Source organism: Dreissena polymorpha, chromosome 13 (genome assembly GCF_020536995.1).
Source record: "Dreissena polymorpha isolate Duluth1 chromosome 13, UMN_Dpol_1.0, whole genome shotgun sequence".
Classification (NCBI taxonomy): domain Eukaryota; kingdom Metazoa; phylum Mollusca; class Bivalvia; order Myida; family Dreissenidae; genus Dreissena; species Dreissena polymorpha.
The window spans coordinates 67,211,605-67,235,418 of record NC_068367.1 but is presented as its reverse complement, the minus strand read 5'-3'; the positions used below and the strand labels follow the sequence as shown (position 1 = coordinate 67,235,418).

At 35.4% G+C, this 23,814-nt stretch overlaps 1 protein-coding gene across 2 annotated transcripts in view; it reads left to right on the top strand.

The window, feature by feature from the left end:
- LOC127854811 (RAB6A-GEF complex partner protein 2-like) overlaps positions 1–23,814 on the top strand; it is a 25,277-nt gene extending 1,463 nt beyond the window's left edge. Inside the window, exons 1-9 of one of the 2 annotated variants that reach the window (XM_052389861.1) lie at positions 9,526–9,684; positions 12,039–12,166; positions 16,655–16,776; positions 18,511–18,621; positions 18,861–19,010; positions 19,725–19,862; positions 21,167–21,294; positions 21,559–21,736; positions 23,206–23,814. In XM_052389861.1, the coding sequence (XP_052245821.1) occupies positions 12,078–12,166; positions 16,655–16,776; positions 18,511–18,621; positions 18,861–19,010; positions 19,725–19,862; positions 21,167–21,294; positions 21,559–21,736; positions 23,206–23,426 (1,137 nt within the window). In that variant the 5' untranslated portion in view covers positions 9,526–9,684; positions 12,039–12,077 and the 3' untranslated portion in view covers positions 23,427–23,814. Of the gene's footprint in view, positions 1–9,525; positions 9,685–12,038; positions 12,167–16,654; positions 16,777–18,510; positions 18,622–18,860; positions 19,011–19,724; positions 19,863–21,166; positions 21,295–21,558; positions 21,737–23,205 lie in introns of those variants that run through there. The other variant, XM_052389862.1, reaches the window with a different exon arrangement.

The following is a 23,814-nucleotide window of genomic DNA, read 5'->3' as shown; positions in this document are numbered from 1 at the left end:
CCTTGGGTTTATGACACCATGTTTTCTTTGTAATTGTCTGGACAGTATCCGATCATAACGAGATAATCGGTTAGTGATAACAAAGGTGCAATTAAACACCGGGATATAAATGCTTCTACAAAGAGTGCCAAAATAAGTGTGAACAATTAAATAAAACAATTACATTAAACAATAGAATTTATTGAATGTGTAAGAAGGTAAGTTTTTCCAGACATATAAGGTTCAAATCAGTTACCCTATGTCGCGTACATACAATTGACATATTCGTTGTTTGTTTTTATCCTTATTTGTTTTCGTTCATTAAATTTAATTTAATCTGAAAGAATTTCAATTTCTGAGCATTTTTAACTAAAAATGGTCCCGAGGAAGTGCCAAGAAGAGAGATTTTTGTTTAACCACATACCAAGCTCTTAGATTGTGTTCCACTCCCGAGTTCGTTGTCAGTAAAAACAAATAATAATAACAAAGATCTTTGATAATAACAACAATGTAATCGTTCCAAAGATGCATTTCCTTGCATGCTAATGTTTTATTCAGACATAATTAGTAAAATTATATTTGATATTGTGCATGATTATCATTAAAAACGAAGATTTCGTCAACCTTCTCTATATGCGCTTATATAAATTCCACCTCTTTTGCCAACCAGTGGGCGAAGTCTAAACTTTGCAGGTGTGTGTGACGTCACGCGTTAACTCGTCTATTAATCGGATGACAATTGTCTTGAATCAACTTTATTCTCAGGTGTTTAACTTTAAATGTCGCTTTTTATGATTTTTGACTGGCGCGACAGGTCTGTCAATACTATATAAACTGTACGCTGAAGTTTCTTTAGCTACCCCACATAAAGTCAAATATACAGAAATCAGGAAATCCATGACCATGTTTTCCTTAGTATTACAGACCTTAGATGCCATCATGGCATTTGCTGCCTGATTCATTTATTGCAAAATGCGACTGTTTTAGTTAATAATTAGCTAATATTTTATGTTGCAAAACAAGTGGAGAAATTGTATTATTATTACTGGATACTAGCTATTAACTTTGCTAACAAAAGCAGCTCTAATCCTCTATTGAGACAGAAGTTGTTTCCAATTACTTACATGTACTGGAGTAGATTAAGCCTGTGCACACATGATACAAATGTTTTTATTATTCTATAAATAATTGTGTGTGTGTATTTTAATGTTTATAAGGTCTTTCGGTGCAAGAGGCTTCACTTTTTGTGGATGTGGAGTGTGTCCCAACACTCCTACTTAATGAATTTACTAGACTCTGTCTCACAAAAGATGAGAAGATTTAAAAAAATATATATCTGGTATTTCCAGGTATTTATTTTTTTACAGAAAGAATTTCAATTTTGGTGTGCATGTATTGTAACATGTTATTTAATAATGTCATACATTTTTGTGTTTCTACAAAAATCAATTAACAATTTAGACAAAACTGTTCATGATTTAATTTATTTAAAAATAACATATAGTTTAAAGATAAGATCTGGTATGCTAAGTTATATAATAATTTTAATTCACTTTCTGCTATTTAATTGAAAAAATAAGTTTAAAGAGTCTGAGACTCCAATATGAATTATGATTGTATGAAAAGTGGCGAAATTAAGTGGCAAACACTTTTTTGAGCCAGTGGGAAGCCTGTTTCATGTTGTTTTTTATGCCCCCTTTCGAAGAAAAGGCGGTATATAGTTTTCGCACTGTCCGTCTGTCAGTCAGACTGTCTGTCAGTCTGTCACACTTTTCGTGTCCGCTCTCTAATTCAAATAGTTTTCATCCGATCTTTATGAAACTTGGTCAGAAATTGTATCTAGACAATATCTAGGTCAAGTTCGAATATGGGTCATGCCGGGTCAAAAACTAGGTCACGGGGTCGAAAAAACAAATCCAAGGGAAGTAATAAGCTTTAAATGGACATAATTAATCTGACCTGCCAAATTTTATATTTTTGTTAAATACATCAAAGCGGCGCAGTAGGCGGCATTGTGTTTCTGACAAACACATCGTGGTAAAAGGTCAAGGTCATCCTTCATGGTCTAAGGTCAAAAATACAAATCCATGGGAAGTAATAAGCTTTAAAGGGAGATAATTATTCAATATTAAACATAGCAACTTGATATTTGGCATGCATGTGTATCTCATGGAGCTGCACATTTTGAGTGGTGAATCTACAGTCACGTGGCTTTAAATTATTTGCTACTAAAAATAGAGATTTGTTAGAGACAATTATTTTCAAGGGAAGTAATTTATATAATTATAAATCTCAGATTATATATTTCCTTACCAAGAATTTAAGTTCTTTTCACAGTTACTGTACAGATTTTTTATTTTGATTATCTATAACTCAAATGATTGATTTGTCAAAGTTTCTTTTTTAAATGATATAATTATCATTTCTTTCCTGTACTAATTTGTGAATGGTAGGGTTCATTACATACCTGTGGACTTATGTTTCTGACGAACACATCTTTTGTTTTCATATAATTTTCATTTAACTTTGAGCAACATATTTTGTCAAAATTAAAAAAATACTAATATTAAATGCTAAGGATAAAGACAAAGCATCATTAATGTTAGACATGTATTTCCCCAAAACTATACAGTTTTACAGCCTTGCCTTTTACTTGGACTATCAGAAATGTCATGCAATTTTAACCATGTAAGGTCCTGCCAGATGCTCAAAATTAACAGGACTTGCTTGGATGCTATCTATTAACACCTACAACACGCGTCATTTGACCTCATTTTACTTTTACAACATTGACCTACTTTTCAAATAAAAACTCAATCATGAAATCAGAATTCATGGTTAAGCCATATATTAAGCGTTTGCTAAACATCAATACTAATTACTAAAAAGCCTTGATAATCGCTTATCCAGGGACCTATACAAACAAGTTTGTTTGTATGGTACCCTGGCTTATCATTCTCAGCACACTCATATAATGGTTAACCTGAACGTATTTTGACCTGGAGATTTTCATAATTTTGTACTAAGATCTATTTAAATTGATCAATACTTACAAGGCTTCCACAAGAGCACCAGGGTTTATTAAACTCAGAATCTTGTTTATTTTCAGTGTAACAATGTCTTCAAAAGCCCACGTTCTTTTACTGTACAGACAATGTTTAAAGAAGGGCAGAACTTTGCAACTAACCAACAAGGACTACTTTAATAGACGCTTGAGATCTGAATTCAAGACCAACAAGACTTTAGCTAAAGATGCTGAGATACAGTTGGCTATTGAGGTAAACATTTGTCAGATAGATGTAGAACTTTCATGTGAGTATAAACTGATATGAGAATTTTTGCTGTATGTATATAATAAAACAAATTGCAAACATATTGAACTTTTAATTTCAATTTTTCAAGGAATAAGTAAATGTTTTATTACTGAAATACATAAATGGAATTCAAGATATTCACTCGAAACTCCTTTTTTCATGTTAAACATGTAGTAAATAAATGGCAATTGTTTGACCTGCTGTACTGCAATTAGTGTAAAGTAGATATTTTATTTCTTGTGAGCACTTAACCCTTTCCCATTCAGAAGCAAAGTGAAAATGTCTATGTGCAAACAGCATAAAACCAGAACAGCCTGCGTGCAACTTGCAGTCTGTTCAGGTTTTATGCTGTTTGCTGCTCATCAGTATCTAAGGGTTGGAAATGAAGCCTTTAAAACTTGAATCTAGTAAGAAAGGTCTTAATTTAAATTTAACTTTCTAAGGGACTACAGATGCGTCAAAATACGTATCTTAGTGGTAAAGGGTTAATTTATAAGCTTGAATGCAAAAACATGAACATGAATACTTTGATTATGATAAAATGTTGAGGTGTTGTCATTTAAACTTGCATATTTATTTTCATATTTTGTTGCGATTTAATTTGCAGAAACAAAACCAGTTATTAAACAAACCCGAAAAATTGAAAAAGTGTCCTTAGAATCATTTTCCTAAGTAAAGCATTGGATTATATTTATTTTTCAGAAGGCAGAGGCGTTTCTCAGGAATGACCGGCTTGTTTAGCTCACTAAAAACTTTATAAAAACCAACAAAAAGAGACATTAATAAAAAAGGTTTCTCAAAGAAATTACAGCATGGAATCCAGCATGAATTTTGAACAGAATGGTGATGTTTTGATTATCAGTGCTGTCCAAGCTTATGATTCTGCTACTGTGAGAGAGCTTTTATCGAAGGGACAGAGTCAAAGTACCCTAGATACATGTTTGTGTTGGGCTTCAAGACTAGGTTACCTCCCTTTGGTCATTCAGTTAATAGACGCAGGTGCACACTGCAATTCAAAAGTCTGGGGAGGCTTTACACCTTTGCTGTGGGCAACAATATTTTCAGGTAACCTAGAAGTTGTGAAATATCTAATAGGTCGTGGAGCAGATGTTAATCACTGCTCAAATAAGCGGAAACAGACACCCTTGCATGCAGCAGTCATAAAAGGGGATGTTCAGATGGTGGAGGCTTTGATAAATGCAGGCGCAAATCTAGATCATCAAGATTATCTGGATAAGACCCCATTACTGCATGCAGTGCAGAGAAACCTTCAGGAATGCGTTAAGGTTTTAATTTTAAATAACTGCAATGTTAACAAATCAGGGTTTGTCAACGGGACACGATTATCACCGTTGCTAGTCGCTTTGTTACAGAATAATCTTGAAGTAACTAGAATGCTCATTTTAGCTGGTGCTAAGTTTGAGCAAATGTCAATTTATCAAACGTACACCTTACCTCGCTACTACAGATACGTGGAACATGACCTCGGCTTTGAAGTTCGGCCTATTTACTTAAAGCAGCAGTGTCGTGTTAGCATTCGTGAACGCTTAAAACCTCAGTTTGTTGAAAAATTGAAACAGATGGAGTTACCTACACTTTTGAGAGACTTCCTAAGTATGGATGAGCTTAATCGAATGTTTTGAACTGTTTTGCATGCTTTTTGTTAGATTTTATTATATTATTTTGAAGATTTGTTTTTTATTGTTAACTTGTTAATGCTTGGCATAGCCTGTGAATTTTTATGAGGAAAAAAGCCTCAAATTAACATAATTAACAAAGAGAATATTTGAGAAACATTATAGTGTCCTTATAAAAAAATGTTGCCTTTGTCTTATTAGCGAGGCTGTTTTCGGAGAAAACCCGAGCTATTGTCAAAGCCAGCTCGTCTGCCGTCCGCAGTCCGCCGTAGGCGTCGTGCTAAAACCTTAACATTGTCTCTTAAATCAAAGTGCTTCCACCTACAACTTTGAAACTTCATATGTAGATGCACCTTGATGAGTTCTACACGCCACACCCATTTTTGGGTCACTAGGTCAAAGGTCAAGGTCACTGTGACCTCTAATATCAAACTTTAACATAGGCTCTAAAATCAAATTGCTTCCACCTACAACTTTAAAACTTCATATGTAGTTGCACCTTGATGAGGTCTACATGCCACACCCATTTTTGGGTCACTTGGTCAAAGGTCAAGGTCACTGTGACCTCTAATATAAAACTTTAACAAAAACCTTAACATTGCCTCTAAAATCAAAGTGCTTCCACCTACAACTTTTAAACTTCATATGTAGATGCACATTGATGAGTTCACAAGCCACACCCATTTTGGGTCACTAGGTCAAAGGTCAAGGTCACTGTGACCTCTAAAAAAAAAAAATTCTGACAAGCTTTCGCAGCCGAGCGTGGCACCCGTTATGCGTTGCTCTTGTTTTATAGTACCAGTAGATTTGGTATCTAATCTTATATTAAATTTGCATAGAAGAATGTCTTTCTTTTATTTAAAAAGATCAATCCTTGATTAATGAAATAAAAAAACAATATTCTATTTTATAACCACTTTTTGTTGAAAGTCCATTAAAAAGCTTAATACCGATTGCATTGAAACTTTTCTGCCTGCACATGAATTGGAAATTTTGTATTAAACTATTTACGATTGATATCTGAGATGCTATAGTTTCACTTTTAACCCCAATGTATTTAATGAAGAGCATATGGTTCTTTAGAAAAAAGGTTTTTTGTATTAATCATTTGGTAATTGATATGAATGTGACTGGCATTTGAAGTCCAAAAAAAAGTATTTTCTTCTGTCTATAAGTCTGTTGTTCGCATAGCTGCAAGCTTTTCCCCAAGGATAATGTTATGGCACAGGGGCATATACCCTTGTTTAACAATGGGTTAGATTCAAAAAAAATTAATTTAAGTACCGCTATCCATTTTTAATTTCTGCATAGCTTAAACATGCACCCACAAATACGAATGTGCAATTTGGTAAGAGAGGTGTTCCTGAATTCAAATCTTAGGCACTACAATTTTTAAAAATTCAGACACAGGGTATGACTGATTTGGAAATTCAGGCACAGGGGTGCCACTGTGCTAAAAGACCTTAACTGAAAAAGAACTGAAGATATTGTTTTGATGAGACTTGGTATGTTTTGAAGTAAGAATTATGCAGTACATTTCTTATCAACTGTTGTCAGGTGACTTAATTCAAATTGAAGAAAACAAACACTTTATGACAGATTCCTGCATTAACTAAAAAAAGTGCATATGATCACCAATTTTTATGTTTAATTTAATCACATTTAATGCTACATGTACATCTTAAGTTCATTATGTTTTCATCGTATTAATAAAAAGTCTTTTTAACCAAAGTGCGGTTTGTTTTCAACTCAAGGCAAGATTATATCCTTAGTATTAGTTGTATTAATTTTTATTGTTGGAAAGTTAAACAGCTTTTATGAAATTAATAGGTAACATTCCAGTATTGTTTTTGCATATCAATAATACATGACGGTACAGAGTTGATGTTAATCATTATAACCTGAAGATTTTTTTACATGTTCACATATAACTGATACAAGTCTTTTGATGACATTAACTTTTTTTAACAAGTAAGCCAAGACTTTGTATCTACTGCTACAGCCTTTTCCCTCATAGCTTTTATTTGCATGGAGAACACTATACCTGAATTTAAATCACTGGTGCCATTGTGCCTGAATTTTCGAATCTGGGTTCCCCACATGCTTTAATTGCCAATTCTGGGTTACCCACATGCTTTTATTTTAAAATCTGGGGTACACTGTGTGCCTAAATATCCAAATCTGGGGTACACTGTGTGCTTTAATTTCCAAATCTGGGGTACACTGTGTGCTTTAATTTCCAAATCTGGGGTACACTGTGTGCTTTAATTTCCAAATCTGGGAAACACTGTGTGCTTTAATTTCCATATCTGGGTAACCCTACATGTTTAAATTTTCAAATTTGGTGTACACCATGTGCTTGAATTTAAGAATCTATGGTACTCCTGTGCCCAAATTTCCAAACGTTATCATTAATTACGTACTTAGTTTAGGTCTTTATTAATATAGGACACTTAAAATTTTGAAAAATGGAATCGCAGTGTCAACTAGGGGTGTGTGCGTTAATGAAATCTTTGTGAAAGGCTTGCTGGTATACCATTACCTTATGTTTCACAACTATAGCTGGTTGTGACATGCAGACCTTGATACCGAGAACAAAGCTATTATCCACTGTCCAATAAATATTAAAACAGATGTTTGCATTTAAACCGTTCCTGTGATCTGTTTATGCTGTAATAAAATAAAAATATTGTTGCAAAAGTACCATGCTTTCTTTGATTCTTGGTCCATAATATTATGTTCACATCAAATATTCCTGAACTTGTTATTATTCCCTGCCATATGCGGAGGGATATTGTTTTTGAGTTGTCCGTCCGTCTTTCTGTCCGTCCATCTGGCACTTTTGTGTCCGGAGCCATATCTTGGAAGTGCTTTGGCGGATTTCATTGAAACTTGGTTTGAGTAAATATATATGGATAAGAGGATGATGCACGCCAAATGGCATTGTACACCATCTGTTAATAACGGAGTTATGACCCTTTGTATCTTTAAAAAAATGCTTTTTTAGTGTCAAATATAACACTTTAATGTCCAGAAGTATATTGGCGGGGGATATCAATTCATATCAATGAATTTGCTTGTTTAAACAGCTTTTTAACTGGGTTGAAAATCCTGGTAATAAGATTGGGAAGTAGCTGGTGGCTTTAAGCAGGTGGTTTCTGATCAATTACTTTACAGTGGTTTGCCTTGACCAATCTTAATGAAACACTGGATAAATAATGGAAAACTTGCATGGAGACCTAGCTTGGGATTATTTTGGGGGCCAGTTGGATCAAGCTCAATGGCACTATTACTCAATAACACGAGTAATTACACAAAATAGTTGGGCTATACACAGGACAAACACCAAAAGCAGTAACTCAAAAAACAATGAAGAGATTTATGTTTAGTTTCATCTTAAATTTCTCAAATTGTAATCAAATGAAAGGGTTAACAAGAATACTTGCACTCTGCAATTTTTCTGTTAATATTGACTTAACAATTATGTTACTATTATTATGCACTTCTCCTCCAAACCATTAATCAATATACACAGTTTTAATCCATACAATCCTTTTCACAAGAAAATTACTGTACAAAGATTGGTATTGCAAAAAATAAGCAAGGGCATTAACTCCAAAGAAACAATAATAGAGGATAATAACTTTTGTAAATAGTGAAAAAAAGAACTATGGTCCTTGTACACTTGGCATTTTCTCTTAAAGCCATCTATAATTATATAAATGGTCATTTAAACATCATCAATACTTGCAGAGTTATATGCCACACAAGTAAAGGACTGCAAAAACAAAAATTGGCATTAACTCTAGTAGTCTGCACTTTTTGTCTATATCCTATCTCAATATACCAATTTTAAATACATTACGTGCAAACAAAGTTATGATCAGTACTAAAGGAGTAATTCTACACACACAAATATTTATTAAAAGGCAATGACTCTGTAAATCCTGAAGACATACTGTAGTTGTGGTTGTTTTACTCTGCACCTCCCCTCAGAGCCCTGTTTTATTACATGAAGCTTTCTTTGAATACCATCACAAATTTCTGAGTCATGCTCAGTACAAGAAGCAGGGGAAGATGTAAGGACGGATGATGTGATTACTATTTTTACTCACTTTGAAGGCATTACAATGTATTTGATATGAATGCAATTTTCATGAAAGTTGGAAACCTCAATTGCAATTGTAATATTTCTTGTTTCCGTGTTAATAATTGGTGTAGTTTACAAGTTAGTGATCCAACGATGTCATAGTCTGGATCTCGGTGCAATTTCCAATGCATTTGTTTTAACATATAGTTATGACAAATACCATTCCACAGAAAGACGCAATTTGTATATCATAGTGTATTATGGCATCTGTACACGCCCCGCCTTAAAAATATATAATGTGTGTATTTGAACCATAATAATTAGTATAATGTATATTTGAATCGCTTGCTCACACCATAAGTCAAACATGTGTGGTTTAAATGACCTGATGTTTAAATGTTGGATGTAGATCTAGTTTCAAAAGTCCTATTTGACATACGTCCTGATTACAATGAGAGAGGCACAGCTATTTCACAGGCTGTTGCTGCTGAAGCACAGAGTGTACAAAACAACCGTGACATTGCCCTTGTTGTTGTTGTTCCGTATCGCCATAGTTGTTGTTGTTCTGGAAATAAGAGGCTTCCGGTGTTTCGTTCACATCTGTCAAAATTAATGGATGTCGCATTGAAAGATAGTTGTATAGGTGAAACGTGTGATTAATTACGTATGTATACATGTACATTAGTTTTTTTTTTCTGGAGTACTTTAAGTTTAAGCTGTTATGAGAACACACGTTGGGCTCAGCGACCTAGAGGGTCAATAGCTGGTAGTTGGATTATTGCAACTGAACGAAAATTACCTTAATTAGTATCATGGACGAACCATCTTTCGAAACTCTTATTTTTTTACACGTCCAATACGTTAGAGTGTCGATTAAGATTGAAAGTAGTCCATATAAACGGACTCCCAGAGCCTTTGATAATTTTTGCTATGGCGTCTCTGGCAGTCCATATGCACCCCTTCATAAACATGGGTGCAGTTCAGCACAGCGAATCCGTGCGCTTCACTAAACAGACATCGTTTGAGACAAATTGAGGAAAATAATGAATAAACTTAATAAACATGTTAAATTTACCTGAATGGCAACCTACGGATGTTATTCACCCTATAAAAACACGACGATGTTTCAGCACACTTTTCTCGCTGACATGTTTATGTTTAAATTTGAAACAGTGTATTCTGTATCGTATACCACATCGTTATCGACTTTTTAGGCTGGAGCACATAACCCGACGTGCAAAATATTGGTTTACTGCGACCTAACCAATATTGGGTCAGTTTTCCAATATGGTGGATACAGCGTACAAAAAAAATCCTTAGTCAATAAAATCAATTATTTCTTGCTTTAATGGTACCATTTGGATGAGTTTGTGGTTAAGATAGGTAAACTTTAATAAGTTCCCTTAACCCTTGCATTGTTGATAACATTTTGCACCCATGGACAAGAGAGAGCGCATTGCAACTCTAAGCAGCCCATTGGGCTATAAAGCTTAGAGTTGAATTATTGCAACTAGATTGAATGTAGTGAAACATATTAATAGGAACTCTTTTTGATAAATAAATAACTTGTTTCTACATGGCTGGCAACTTTAATTTTTATGTTAATCCTCTTTTGATAACAGATTTTTTGCAAGTTTCCAGCACCACCATAACATGTAAAACTTTCAATGCCACCCAAACAATGAGTAACTGCTTTCGAACCCTTCAGTGTACACAATTTAAAATTAATTCTCCCCATGATAATGATTTGAACATCGTCACTTGACTTTTTACAGCAGCCGATTTTTGTAAATTTTCAAGCAAAGTTGAACAAGAAAATAAGACCATGTTTTAATAATTTTTTAAAATGGAAATTATTACACATGTAATAAGCGTTAAAGAATACTATGATTTTTACGTGTTTTATGATTAATCTACTTATTCTAAACGTTTTTGACGCATTTTCGTTGATTTGCCGCTACGTGCGAGTCGGCATAAACAAATTACTTAAACACAAAATACGGTGAGGAAGTGCGTGTGGGCGCATGCATTATAAATGTAAACAAATGAAGGGTTCAAAAAGAGATGAGGTTCGAGAAGAGGTACTTTAACGATAGAATTGATATGCTGTATTCCTCTTGAGTCTTGGGTAATTTTCATACAGATGTTACATCACATTTATTTTATAATTATATGACTATGAATCATTATAAACGTAATTATTAACCTTTGGTCTATACATTTGTTGCTTTTTTCATCGTCTGTAAACAACAACATAATTGATAGTGTTGATAGTATCAAACCACCATCTTGAAAATAAGGTTCTTCTTGAGTCATGGGTTCTGATTGACCCTTCAAATTTAAAGATTTGCATGCTTTAAATAGCCTCAAAACTGACATTGCAGGGGAGGTCAATTTCTTATGAAAAAATATCAACTGATGATGTATAGCAGGAATAATACTCATGAACAATTTTGTGTTACTTAGAAACACTATATGAGCAATACATAAAGAAGGAAATATTTTATAAGAATGTATCAAGGTATGATGAATCGCTATAGTTACATGTTTTTGTCGCATTTTTGATCAGCAAAACAATGTTGACTGTGTCAAAACTTGTTTTCGTAACGAATTGCATCACATGGGATAATTCTATCAAGGGATTTCACGAGATCTCAATAGCCACGACTCAAAAGGACCCATGACTCTACAAGTACATACAATGATATAAGTATGACCCACAAAATAGATCTTAAAATAATCAACACACTTGTTCAAGAATTGTTGCCATATTCATACATGCCAGATGTTCCCATCTTGGCGGGACAGACCTGCTTTTGTGGTGTTTGTCTCGGCGTCCCAATATGAGACAATTTGACCCAATGGTCGTAAAACAACATACATTCTATAAGTCCACAATAAAATAAGCTATTCAAGCTCTGGGCTTGGGACCTTCTATTTAAGAGGTCCCAAGCAATAAATAGAAATTCCTTTTTTGACACATCAAAACAGTGATCACATTGTTGCTTACTCTTTCAGTTGTATGCCAGCACTTGACAAACACATGAGCGACCTAAGATGATTGAGGTGAATGCCCTTTTGCAAAGGGGTACCGTCTTTCTGGCTGGAGAAACTCTGCAATGTAACATCACCTTCAAGAATGTTGGGTCTGTACAGTACTGTATACAATGTATCATGCTTGCCTAGCGTATAACTTAAGAATAGTTTTATGTTTCGTCTTAGCATTTTCGTCATAGATGTATGCTGATAAAACTTACTAAAGGTAATAAGTTAGCCTCTGACAATCTATTTTTAGCTCACCTGAGCACAATGAGCTCATGGTGAGCTTTTGTGATCGCATTTTCTGTCGTCCGTCGTGCGGCAACCGGCGTCCGGCGTCAACATTTGCCTTGTTAACACTCTAGAGGCCACATTTATTGTCCAATCTTCATGAAATTGGGTCAGAAGATTGGTCTCAGTGATGTCTTGGATGAGTTCGAAAATGGTGACGTTTGCTTGAAAAACATTGCTGCCAAGGGGCGGGGCATTTTTCCTTATATGGCTACATATGGCTAGTAAAATCTTGTTAAAACTCTAGAGGGCACATTAATTGTCGGATCATCATGAAACTTGGCCAGAAGATTCATCCCAATAATATCTTGGACAAGTTCGAAAATGATGCCGGCGGGTTGAAAAACATGGCCGCCAAGGGGCGGGGCATTTTTCCTTATATGGCTATAGTAAAACCTTGTTAACACTCTTGAGGCCACATTTATTTTTCGATCTTCATGAAACTTGGTGAGATGATTTGTCCCAATGATATGTTGGATAAGTTCGAAAATGGTTTTGGTTGCTTTAAAAACATGGCCACCAGGGGGGCGGGGCATTTTTCCTTATATGGCTATATATTGATATAGTAAAATCTTGTTAACACTCTAGAGACCACATTTATTGTCCGATCTTCATGAAACTTGGTCAGAAGATTCATCCCAATAATATCTTGGACGAGTTCAAAAATGATGCCAGTTGGTTGAAAAACATGGCCACCAGGGGGCGGGGCATTTTTCCTTATATGGCTATAGTAAAACCTTGTTAATACTCTAGAGGCCACATTTATTTTCCGATCTTCATGAAACTTGGTCAGAAGATTTGTACCAATGATATATTGGACGAATTCAAAAATTGTTCTGGTTGGTGGGAAAACATGGCCGCCAAGGGGGCATGGCACATTTCCTTATATAGCTCAGGGGACAAAAATATTTATAAATGGCACTCGTCCTGCAGGACAAGTGCATTAAAATGTTCACTCGTCCTGCAAACACATGCACTTGTCCTTCAAATATGTGTGAAAGAAAGATTGCAAAGGACTGATATGACTAACAATGTTTCCTAAATCACTGCTAAAATGCTGCTTACTTAGTTATTCATGCCAGCTGATCACAGAAGAAATGTTAACTTACTTTATTTATGAGGAACACAAAATAAATAAATGAAGACAAATTTGTTTTTTCCTTTTTCTAATGCTTGCGTGCTTTCCATTTTGGATGGTTAAACATCGCTCCTGCCCCCTTTAAAGAACGCTCGTATGTCAGACATTTTTCAGATGAAATTCAGACTGGTTTAAAACCGTACTTCGCAGTAAAATAATTCTTAAAAAAAAATCAATACTTACAGTGAATGAAGTCAGATGGTTCCCTGTCAACATGGACGCGCAAAGTTTACACCAAAAAGCCAATATTTACTCGAGACACAGTCTCGCATAACAACGCGCACCTGCTGTATGAAATTTACAATTACGATTTCCGGTTCATTCGCGTTCTACTTTCGGAATAGATATGCTTTAAGAAATGATTTTATTTAATGAAAAAGAGTCTTACTGGTCAGAAAATACATATTTTAACATCAGTTTTTTTTCACTCGTCCTGTAGGACGAGAGCTTTAGGGAAATTCACTCGTCCTTTCAAGATTTCACTCGTCAATACGAGCGGACGAGTGGAATTTTTGTCCCCTGTAGCTATAGTAAAACCATGTTAACACTTTAGAAGCCATACTTAATATCCGATCATCATGAAACATTGTCAGAAGATTTGTCCAAATGATATCTTGGACAAGTTCGAAAATGGTTCCAGTTGCTTGAAATACATGGCCACCAGGGGGCGGGGCATTTTTCCTTATATGGCGTCATGAATCTTCATGAAACTTTGTCAGGATATTTGTTTAAATGATATCTTGAATGTGTATGAAAATGGTTCTGGTCTGTTGAATAACATGGCTGCCAGTGTGTTCACTAGTCATGAAAGTTGGTAAGAACATTTTGTTCTAATGACATCTTGGGCTGCACAGAACAGGTCTGTTTCTTTCCTCTCAGGTGAGCGACTTTGGGCCTTTCAGGCCGTCTTGTTTATTTCAAGACCTAAAGAAGTTTTGGGTATTTTTTATTTAGTGAGGTGAGTTTATATTTATTCTAAAAAATTTGGGTAAGAAATGTTAACATGTTTAAATTATTAGTTAATATGCATCCCATTAGTTTAATGAAGGAGTTTATATTTTCTAAATGTGGGGTGTACAATTTTGCTCAAATTTAGTCCTACCATGAAACTGCAGTGTCTCTTCTAAATTTCTGAATTTCATAAAGCTCAATTGATGTATTAAACTTATTTGTGTCTCCTTCTGTTTTTTTTTTAACTCACACTTTATGTGACCAAAAAGTGGACCAAGTGGACATTGTTGCCTCTTACTAGTCTAGTCAACAAAGGGTTTTTAGCTCCACTGGCCAGAGGTTAGTGGGGCTTATGTCATGGTCCTGTGTCCGTGCGTGCCTGGGTCTGTGCGTTAACTTTTTCTTTAAACATCTTCTTCTCCTAAACTACAAGTCCAATTCTGATAAAACTTCTCACAAATGTTCCATGGGTGAACCTCTTTCAAATTTGTTCAAATTATTTCCCTGGGGTCAAATTTGACCCCTCCCCGGGGGTCAATAAATTGAACATATGCTTATATAAAGCCTATTTTGTGCAAACTTTAAAATCCTCTTGTCCATAACCATTGGGCCTAGTGCTACCACATTTGGTATGTAGTGACATCTAATAGTCCTCTACCAAATTTGTTCAAATAATGCCCCTGGGGTCAAATTAGACCCTGCCCCGGGGGTCACAAAAATGAACATATGCTTATATAAAGCCTATTTTGTGCAAACTTTAAAAATCTTTTTGTCCATAATCGTAGGGCCTAGGGCTACCAAATTTAGTATGTAGTTACATCTTATAGTTCTCTACCAAGTTTGTTCAAATTATGCCCCTGGGGCCAAATTTATATATAAAAATGCTCACCCTTCCAACTTAAAGCGCCCAGTGGGACGAGTGATAGAAAAAGAAAACCACATGCTTGAGTACATTTCAATCCCTGGGATCAAATTTGACCGTTCCCCAGGGGTCACAAAATTGAACATGTGCTTATATTGGGCCTATTCTGTGCAAACTTTAAAATCTTGTCCATAACCATTTGGCCTATTTCTACCAAATTTAGTATGTATTAAAATCTTAAAGTTCTCTACCAAGTTTTTTCAAATTATGCCCCTGGGGTCAAATTTGACCCTGCCCCGGGAGTCACAAAAATGAACATTTGCTTAAATAAGGCCTATTTTGTGCAAACTTAAAAAATCTTCTTGTTCATAATTACAGAGCCTAGGGCTACTAAATTTGGTATGTAGTGACATCTAATAGTCCTCTACCAAATTTGTTCAAATTATTCCCCTGTGCTCAAATTTGACCCTGCCCCGGGGGTCACAAAACTGAACATATGCTTATATAAAGCCTCTTTTGTGCAAACTTTAAAAATCTTCCTGTCCATAACCATTGGGCCTAGGGCTACCAAATTTAGTATGTAGTTACATCTTATAGTTCTCTACCAAGTTTGTTCAAATTATGCCCCTGGGGCCAAATTTATATATAAAAATGCTCACCCTTCCAACTTAAAGCGCCCAGTGGGACGAGTGATAGAAAGAGAAAACCACATGCTTGAGTACATTTCAACCCATGCGCATTGCACGCTTTTTTCACATAAAAAACAGTGGAGCGATACAGGGCCATCATGGCCCTCTTGTTATTTATATATCCAGACAAATCTTTATTTCTCTGGTCAACATCAGCATTCCCCCACTCAATTCAAATGTATATCTTATTTTATCTCAATTTCTCTTTCTCTCTTCTTTTTTCTATATAAAGTGTAACACCATGTAATAATTGTTAATAACTTTTTGTAAAAAAATGCATTGTCACTGTATACTCATGTGTCACTGTATTTGTAACTTGAGTTTAATAAAGGTCATGTTGTTAAAAAAAATAACTACAACTGAACGAACACCTTAAACAATTACTCTTAACCTAACAAAGTATGTAACCTTAGTGAAACATATGTATAGGTCAATTATACTTAATTATCAAACCTATTTTCTCTTTTAAAGAAATTCCAAATACTTGAATTAAGGAAAAAAAACAACAGCATATATCTTAATCATTTACTTAAATAAACATGTATACTAAGTTACTAACAGACAAAGATTAAATAAACACTTAATTAACTGGGGACAAACTTGAGTTATTTTATGAAAATTACTCATAAATAAGATTAATGACAGATTATGTGTTGTTATTCAGTGAGGCTTCAGACAGCCTTTCCTGGGCCAGTGCCCAGATTCACTGCCAGTGCTCCGTGAGCGAGAGTCGAGTCTTCCTGCCAAAGGCTCTTCATCTGTCCTCTGAAGACATAAATACGTCTGGTAAGGTGCATGTGTGTGTGAGTATTTTGAAGTTCATGAGGTTCTTCCGCACTGAGGCTGCATTTTGTATTGACCCAGAGTTAGCACCAGCACTCTCTCATAGCTAACAAACTAGACACTCAAAAGTTGGGACAAATTTTTTTATTATAGCTGCAATTGCCAGCTATATTGTATGAACTGAAAAATATTTAAATTTGCTGTGGCTTGTGCTGTTGGCAGAAGCCAAAGTATCCAGAGGAATCCCACATGCTTGGTAAGGTGACTACCAACCAAGCTGCAATGCTGCGGTTTCACAGGTTTGAAAACACTATAGCTTTGCATCTGTGTTAACATAAATATGTACAAATTTTACCTACATACCGTACTTGTTTAATTGAAATACAATGAATACATTCTATTTTAGTATTAATGTGACAATGAAATAAATAAGGAATTATAATGCTTTATTTATTCTAAGAAAGTATTTCCCTTATAGTCAGTAGAATAATTCTTCATTTACCTATATGACCCATGCTCTGTGAAAAAGGGGTTTAATGCATGTGCATAGTGTCATCTCAGACTTACATGTGCAGTCCACACAGGCTAATCAGGGACGACACTTTCTGCTTTAATATTTTTCATTTGAAGAAAGTCTCTTCTTAGCAAAAATCCAGTGAAGGCAGAAAGTGTGGTCCCTGATCAGCCCTTGCGGACTGCACAGGCTAATCTGGGACGACAATTTACGCACATGCATTTAACCTCTTTTTCACAGAGCGCCACTCATATGTTCTTTAAATCATACCTCTGCCTGTTCTCTGGACTTGAACAGTTTAAAAAACAGTTTGCTCATGTTCTGCTCCTCTGTTTTGCTAAGGTTAATTGTTCATAATGATAAAATATTCAAAGTACCCGGTAAGTTGAAGATGTTGCATCCATATGCTGTTTGTCCACTAAAACACCGTTCTCTTAGTCCATCCTAATCTTTGACTTGTCACCACATGCCAATCGGCTGTTTTGCAATTAGTTTCCAATGTACACATGCTATTTTTAAAACTAAAAATATAGTATTAAAGTTACAGTTGCAATATCAATAATACTATTTTAAGTATTTTAGTGAAAATAAGAAGGAACTGGCATTTTGAAATAAACTGTTCTTATGTATTCTGTTTATCCCCATTTAAACTTTGTCAAGGCATTTTATAGATGACACACGCCAACATACCTGTTTCCTTGCATACTTTTAACACAGTTTACAATGAAAAACATTAATTGGGGGTTAGTTTAATCTTATAGTGCATTATTATTTCCAGTTGCATCCTTGTTTTTCGAGGACATTTAAAGCTGAAATTTGGCACAACTTCATAAGAAGTATGCCTCTTTATTTCAGTGATGTAATTTACCAATTTGATTGTCATAGATCGTATTGATGCTGTTTGTTTTTTAGCTCGGATGTTTTCGGAGAAAAACCAAGGTATTGTCATAGCCAGCTCGTCAGACGTCCACGTCGTGCTAAAACCTTAACATTTGCTCTAAAATCAAATTGCTTCTACCTACAACTTTGAAACTTCATATGTAGCTGTACCTTGATGAGTTCTACACACCACACCCATTTTTGGGTCACTAGGTCAAAGGTCAAGGTCACTGTGACCTCATCTTTTTATTATTTTTTTATAAAACTGCACCTGCAGCTCGGCACCCGCTGTGCAGTGCTCTTGTTTAACCAAATGTCATATCAAACATTTGATGTCTTTTCAGCGGACACTTCGTTTGTCCCCAGTAAAGGAGAACATGGCATGACGGTGCTGTCAACCAAACCAAGGATCCTCTTTTGTGACCTGAAGCTGGAACAGGGCCAGTCCAAGACATGTATGTACTGGGTATTATTTTTTAGTCACCTACTGGTGTTAACTGAGGGGACTATAGATTTACTCCCAATCTGCAGCTGTTCATCTGTCCGGCAATAACTTATAAAGAACTGAAGCTAGGCTGATGAAACTTGATATGTTGTTTGATGATCATTTGGGAATATGCGCATTATTTCTGTTTTTTCTTGCCCTGTTTTATAATTGCTATATGCAAGTCTTACACTATCCAATGGGTTTCAGTCACATACACGGAGGTGGTCCCTGCCGACTCCCCACCTTCGTTTCGCGGCCAGGCCGTGAAGTACTCCTACAAGCTGACCATTGGCACACAGAGGATCAACCATCCCACCAAACTGTTGCGCATACCCTTCAGAATCCTAGTCTTGCATGGCAAGTATTCCCATTTGTGCGGTGCATTATGTTTGTGTATTGTAACTTTTAATTGTTATGACACTATAAAATCAAACAAACCAATAATGAATTTTTTCTTGTAAATTCTAACTGGATAATATTTATTTTTATTTTAAAGATCTTAAACAGAATTGATTTGAATCATTAGATTGAATGTCACATCATAGGTACGGTAATGTAAATAATGAACATGAACATGTGAACATGCAATATTCTTTGACTACACATAATTCTGTAACAAACAAATTGGCGTTTTTATATAAAAAAAATCAAAAGAAATTTAGGAAATGAAATGTTAAATATGTTTTAGATGTTTAAAAAAGGTAATTTAACATGAAAAGACACTTTAATGGACATGATCCATCTTCATTTTCAGATAAACACTATTTAGGATAATAACAGTGTGATGTGCAAGGGCGGGAGGGATGAATGTGTGTGTCCCTGGGGTGGATTTGCTTTTCCTTAATAAACTTATCCCAGTTTATAAAGATATAGTTCATGTATAGACACATTCCACCTACATATTTTTAGAATAAAAATGAACAGACAGTTCCAGGTAGTTGAAGTTGAATTTTAAATGTGTACTGATTTCAAAGATTAGAAAACTTCAATTCATTTGAGCTTAATCTTTACATAATGCACTATTTCTAAATTAAACCCACCAGCCAACAAAACTGTTGACTTCCTCTGCAGGTTTGAATGATCTCTCCGTGTACCTGGAACCAGCAGAAGTGCAGCCTGCCAACCCGTTCCTGCTGCAGAAGACAGAGGACACTGTCCTGGATATTGCCCTCCATATACTGGAGACCGTCACCTGCAGGAAGGGGCCTCGTATGTAGTAGCTAAACCTTTCCCACTCAGGCAAAGTGAAAATGGCTTTGTGCAAACATCATAGAACCTGAACAGACTGCAAGTTGAACAGCCTGCAAAAAACTCGCAGACAGCCTGAGAGTAACTCGCAGACAGCCTGCGAGTAACTCGCAGTCTGTTCAGGTTTTATGCTGTTTGCTGCTCATCAATATCTAAGGGTTGGGAATGAAGCCTTTAAAACTTGAATCTAGTAAGAAAGGTCTTTAAATAAATATAATTACCTTTGCGACTACAAATACGTCAAAATATGTATCCATGTGGTAAAGGGTTAATATTAACTACGGAATGAGCATATCCCCAAGTCCTGATTTCATAATCACTGCATTATTGGTGTATCAGAGTCCGGGTATCATATTAACTATGGATGGTTTCTGTAAGAAATATGGACTTTCTTCTCTGATTCTGTAATGAAACAAGACTTTGATACATTCACTATGGAATCGGAGTCTTCAAGTATGAAATTGTAGTCTTCAACTGGTTGGATAGACTTAAACAATAATTTTACAAGAAAATCTGAACACAGGAAAATGTAGTTTGAAATATTTTAAATACAGAATGTAATTTAATAGCATATATAATTGAATGTGTTACACATTTTAACTAAACTACTAATAATATTTAAAAGCATGATCTTGTATGTAATGTGCTTGCATTAAGCATTTGAAGCTTGACTATTCACTGAATAGTAAGAGCCATACTATGTACAAATATTTCGGGGTCTGCAACAACATCTGTGTAATGTGCTGATTTAGAGAACCATTCAGCTACTCCATATCACTGTTTCTACTACATGTGTTCAAATAAAACTTTACTGATATGTTTGGTGGGGACTGTCCGAGGTCACTGACTAAGCTCCATTAATTTGACCTTCAATTAATAAAAATTGTCCCACTTTTTGTACTTTGAAAATTGGTTCAGGTAAACATACACCATATAAGAAAGTTTTTGTCTGTTACAAGCAAAAGGAAATAGTATTCTTGAAGATACTTGAAATTAGGTATTAAGAAAGATTAACGATAAATTCTTTGTACAGCAAATGCAAGACACACAAATTCAGTTGTAAACCAGCAGAATTCATATGCAAGTTATTGCCACCACACTTTTATTAAACATCATTGATTTATAGAAGAAAAACCTTTCTATAGAAGAATAGTTCAGCACACTGTCTTGGAACAGCTGTTATGCATGTCTTGTTATTATTTAAGACTAGTATTTAAATCATGCAAATACAACCACATAATTCAGTTGTTGCTGTTGTTTTCTAGACTCCTACAACATAACCAATAGTAGAGGTCGAGTTGCCCGCTGTGTCATGTTCAAGACGGCCTACAAGCTGGGGGAGGACATCATAGGCATCATGGATTTCTCTGAGACCAATGTCTCATGTGTTCAGGTAAGATTTAGTGGGCAATATCATTAGGCCATAAGTTTACTTTTAACATATTTATTAAAGCTTGGTTGCATCAAAAGCATAAGTCTTGTAAAGATACTTTGGTGTAAGTGTTCTGGGTGGTAGAAAACTTGATGTAGTTAACAATGATCTTGAACAAAAACCCCAATACGAGTTGGGTTCAAACCCAGGGTCACTAGGCAGACGCTACATCTATTTCACCCACGTGACTGTTTGACCTTTAATACTTTATTATTTTATTTTCAGTTCAGCGTGACATTGCAAAGTGAGGAGACGATCTCAGAAGAATGCAGGAAGAAGTCTGCCCAGGGCAGCTCAGTGACGTCCTATGTGCGTCATCAGGACACGTGTCTGAACACGCTCAAGTCTCACTTCAGTGTTCCGGTCCCCCTGACTGCCACACCAGGCTTCATCACAGATATTGGTGAGCTTTTTGTCTTATACATGCGATTTTTTGTTTAACCCTTTACCAATTAGATTCACACTTTGTAACGCTTTGATCTTTTAGAAAATAAAATTAATTTTTGACACTTTCTTACTAGATTTTAGTTTAAGAGGCTTCATTTCGAACTCTGAGGTACTGAGGATCATCAATCAGCATAAAATCTGTACATGGTGCAAGTTACTTGTAGGCTGTTCTGGTTTTATACTGGTTGCATTTAGCCATTTTCACTTAGCTTCTGAGCGGGAAAGGGCTAAATAACAGATACACATTCATGGTTTACATTGGAATTGTGAAAGGATGAGTTGTTTTATTACATTTGGCATATCTGTAGAAAAAAGTGAAGTTACTGCTTTTGGAAATGAACATAGCATTCACTTAAACACCTTAATTGAATATACTGAGAATTCAAGCCTTAATGCATGTGTATATGATTTTCATGTAAACATTTTATTTTTGCAATGTTAAACCAACAAACAATAATGAATGAGGAGTGTGAGACATTATTAACTAATTTTATTTCGAAACCTACATGTTTTGTATTAGTTGCAGAACAAAAATATTATGTGAATGTTTAATATGAACAAATAGGCACAATCAGACCTGAATTTTAAAAAAGACACATTTTTGGAAAATGAATAAGTTTTTAAGAAAATAAAATAATCTTTAATTGCTTAAAACTCTAATATTGCTCATGTTCTGGTGCTACTTCTTCTGAATTATTCTAGTTTTTGTTATTCATCAACGTTTTGTCTATTTTTGAAAAAAAAAATAACTTATAATCCTTTTATTATCCCCCTCCATAGGCGGAGGGATTTTGTTTTGGCGTTGTCCATCCTTCCGTCCGTCTTTCCGTCCGCCCGTCTTTCCGTCCTTCCGTCCGGCACTTTTGTGTCCAGAGCCATATCTTGGAAGTGCTTTAGCGGATTTCATTGAAACTTGGTATGAGTATATATGTGGATAAGAGGATGATGTACCCCAAATGGCATTGTACACCATCTGTTAATAACGGAGTTATGGCCCTTTGTATCTTGAAAAAATGCTTTTTTTTTGTTTCTGGAGCCATATCTTGGAAGTGCTTAGAGAATATAAATGGATAAGAGGATGATGCACGTTGGCGTTGTCCATCCGTCCAGAAATATTTGTGTCCAGAAGAATATTGGCGGGGAATATCAATTCAATGAATTTGCTTGTTATTGTAGTTTTCTTGTGGTAGATATCTAAACTTTACTTTTGCAGAGTGGTTGAGCAATCTTTTAAAAAAACTTTTACAAATTAATCCATTTAGATTACCACACATTTAATTATCTTAATTGGCCAATTTCAAAATCTCAGTGAACGACAGTTCCTGTCAATATGCTTGCTTTTAAGGCAGATAAGAGAACAAAAACATAAGTTACTTGAAAAATGTTTCAACAACACCAATCAACCTAGGTTCGTCTGCATTTCAGTATGCCAGAGGTGGCGCCTGCACTTTGAGTTCGTCACAACGGTAGAGCCAATACAGGGTGAGGTCCGCGTTGACGAGGACGACAGCACCACCTGGCGTGGGCCGGCCACTCTGCAGGTGGAGACCATGGTGTGGGACTTCCCAGTGAAGATCTACCCCTCCCACCCAGGCCACGCCTCCAGTGTCACCCTGCTTAAACTGCTTCACTCTATAACTGTATAGCTGTAATTATTGTACCTACATGTACAATTGTATTTGATATATGTGCAGTGATTGACCTGAAAGTGTCTATCTTGATTGTTTATTAAGTACTGGAAGTATGATTGTTATGTAGTACTGGGATAAAGAAACTGCTACACTCCATTACTGTGTATATATACATGTTATCATTGTATCTACTTGATTAATATAAAGTGTTTGAGGATGATTGTGTAAATCTTGATTGTTGTGTAGTACTGAAAGTATGAAACTTTTCCACTCCATTACTGTGTAATTTTAAGTCTGATAATGTCATTTTATTACAGTGGAGTATTATATCTGGTATCATGAAGCTTTGAAACACCATTTTCATAATGTTTTATTGTGCTTTGAAGTATATCATCTAAATTTG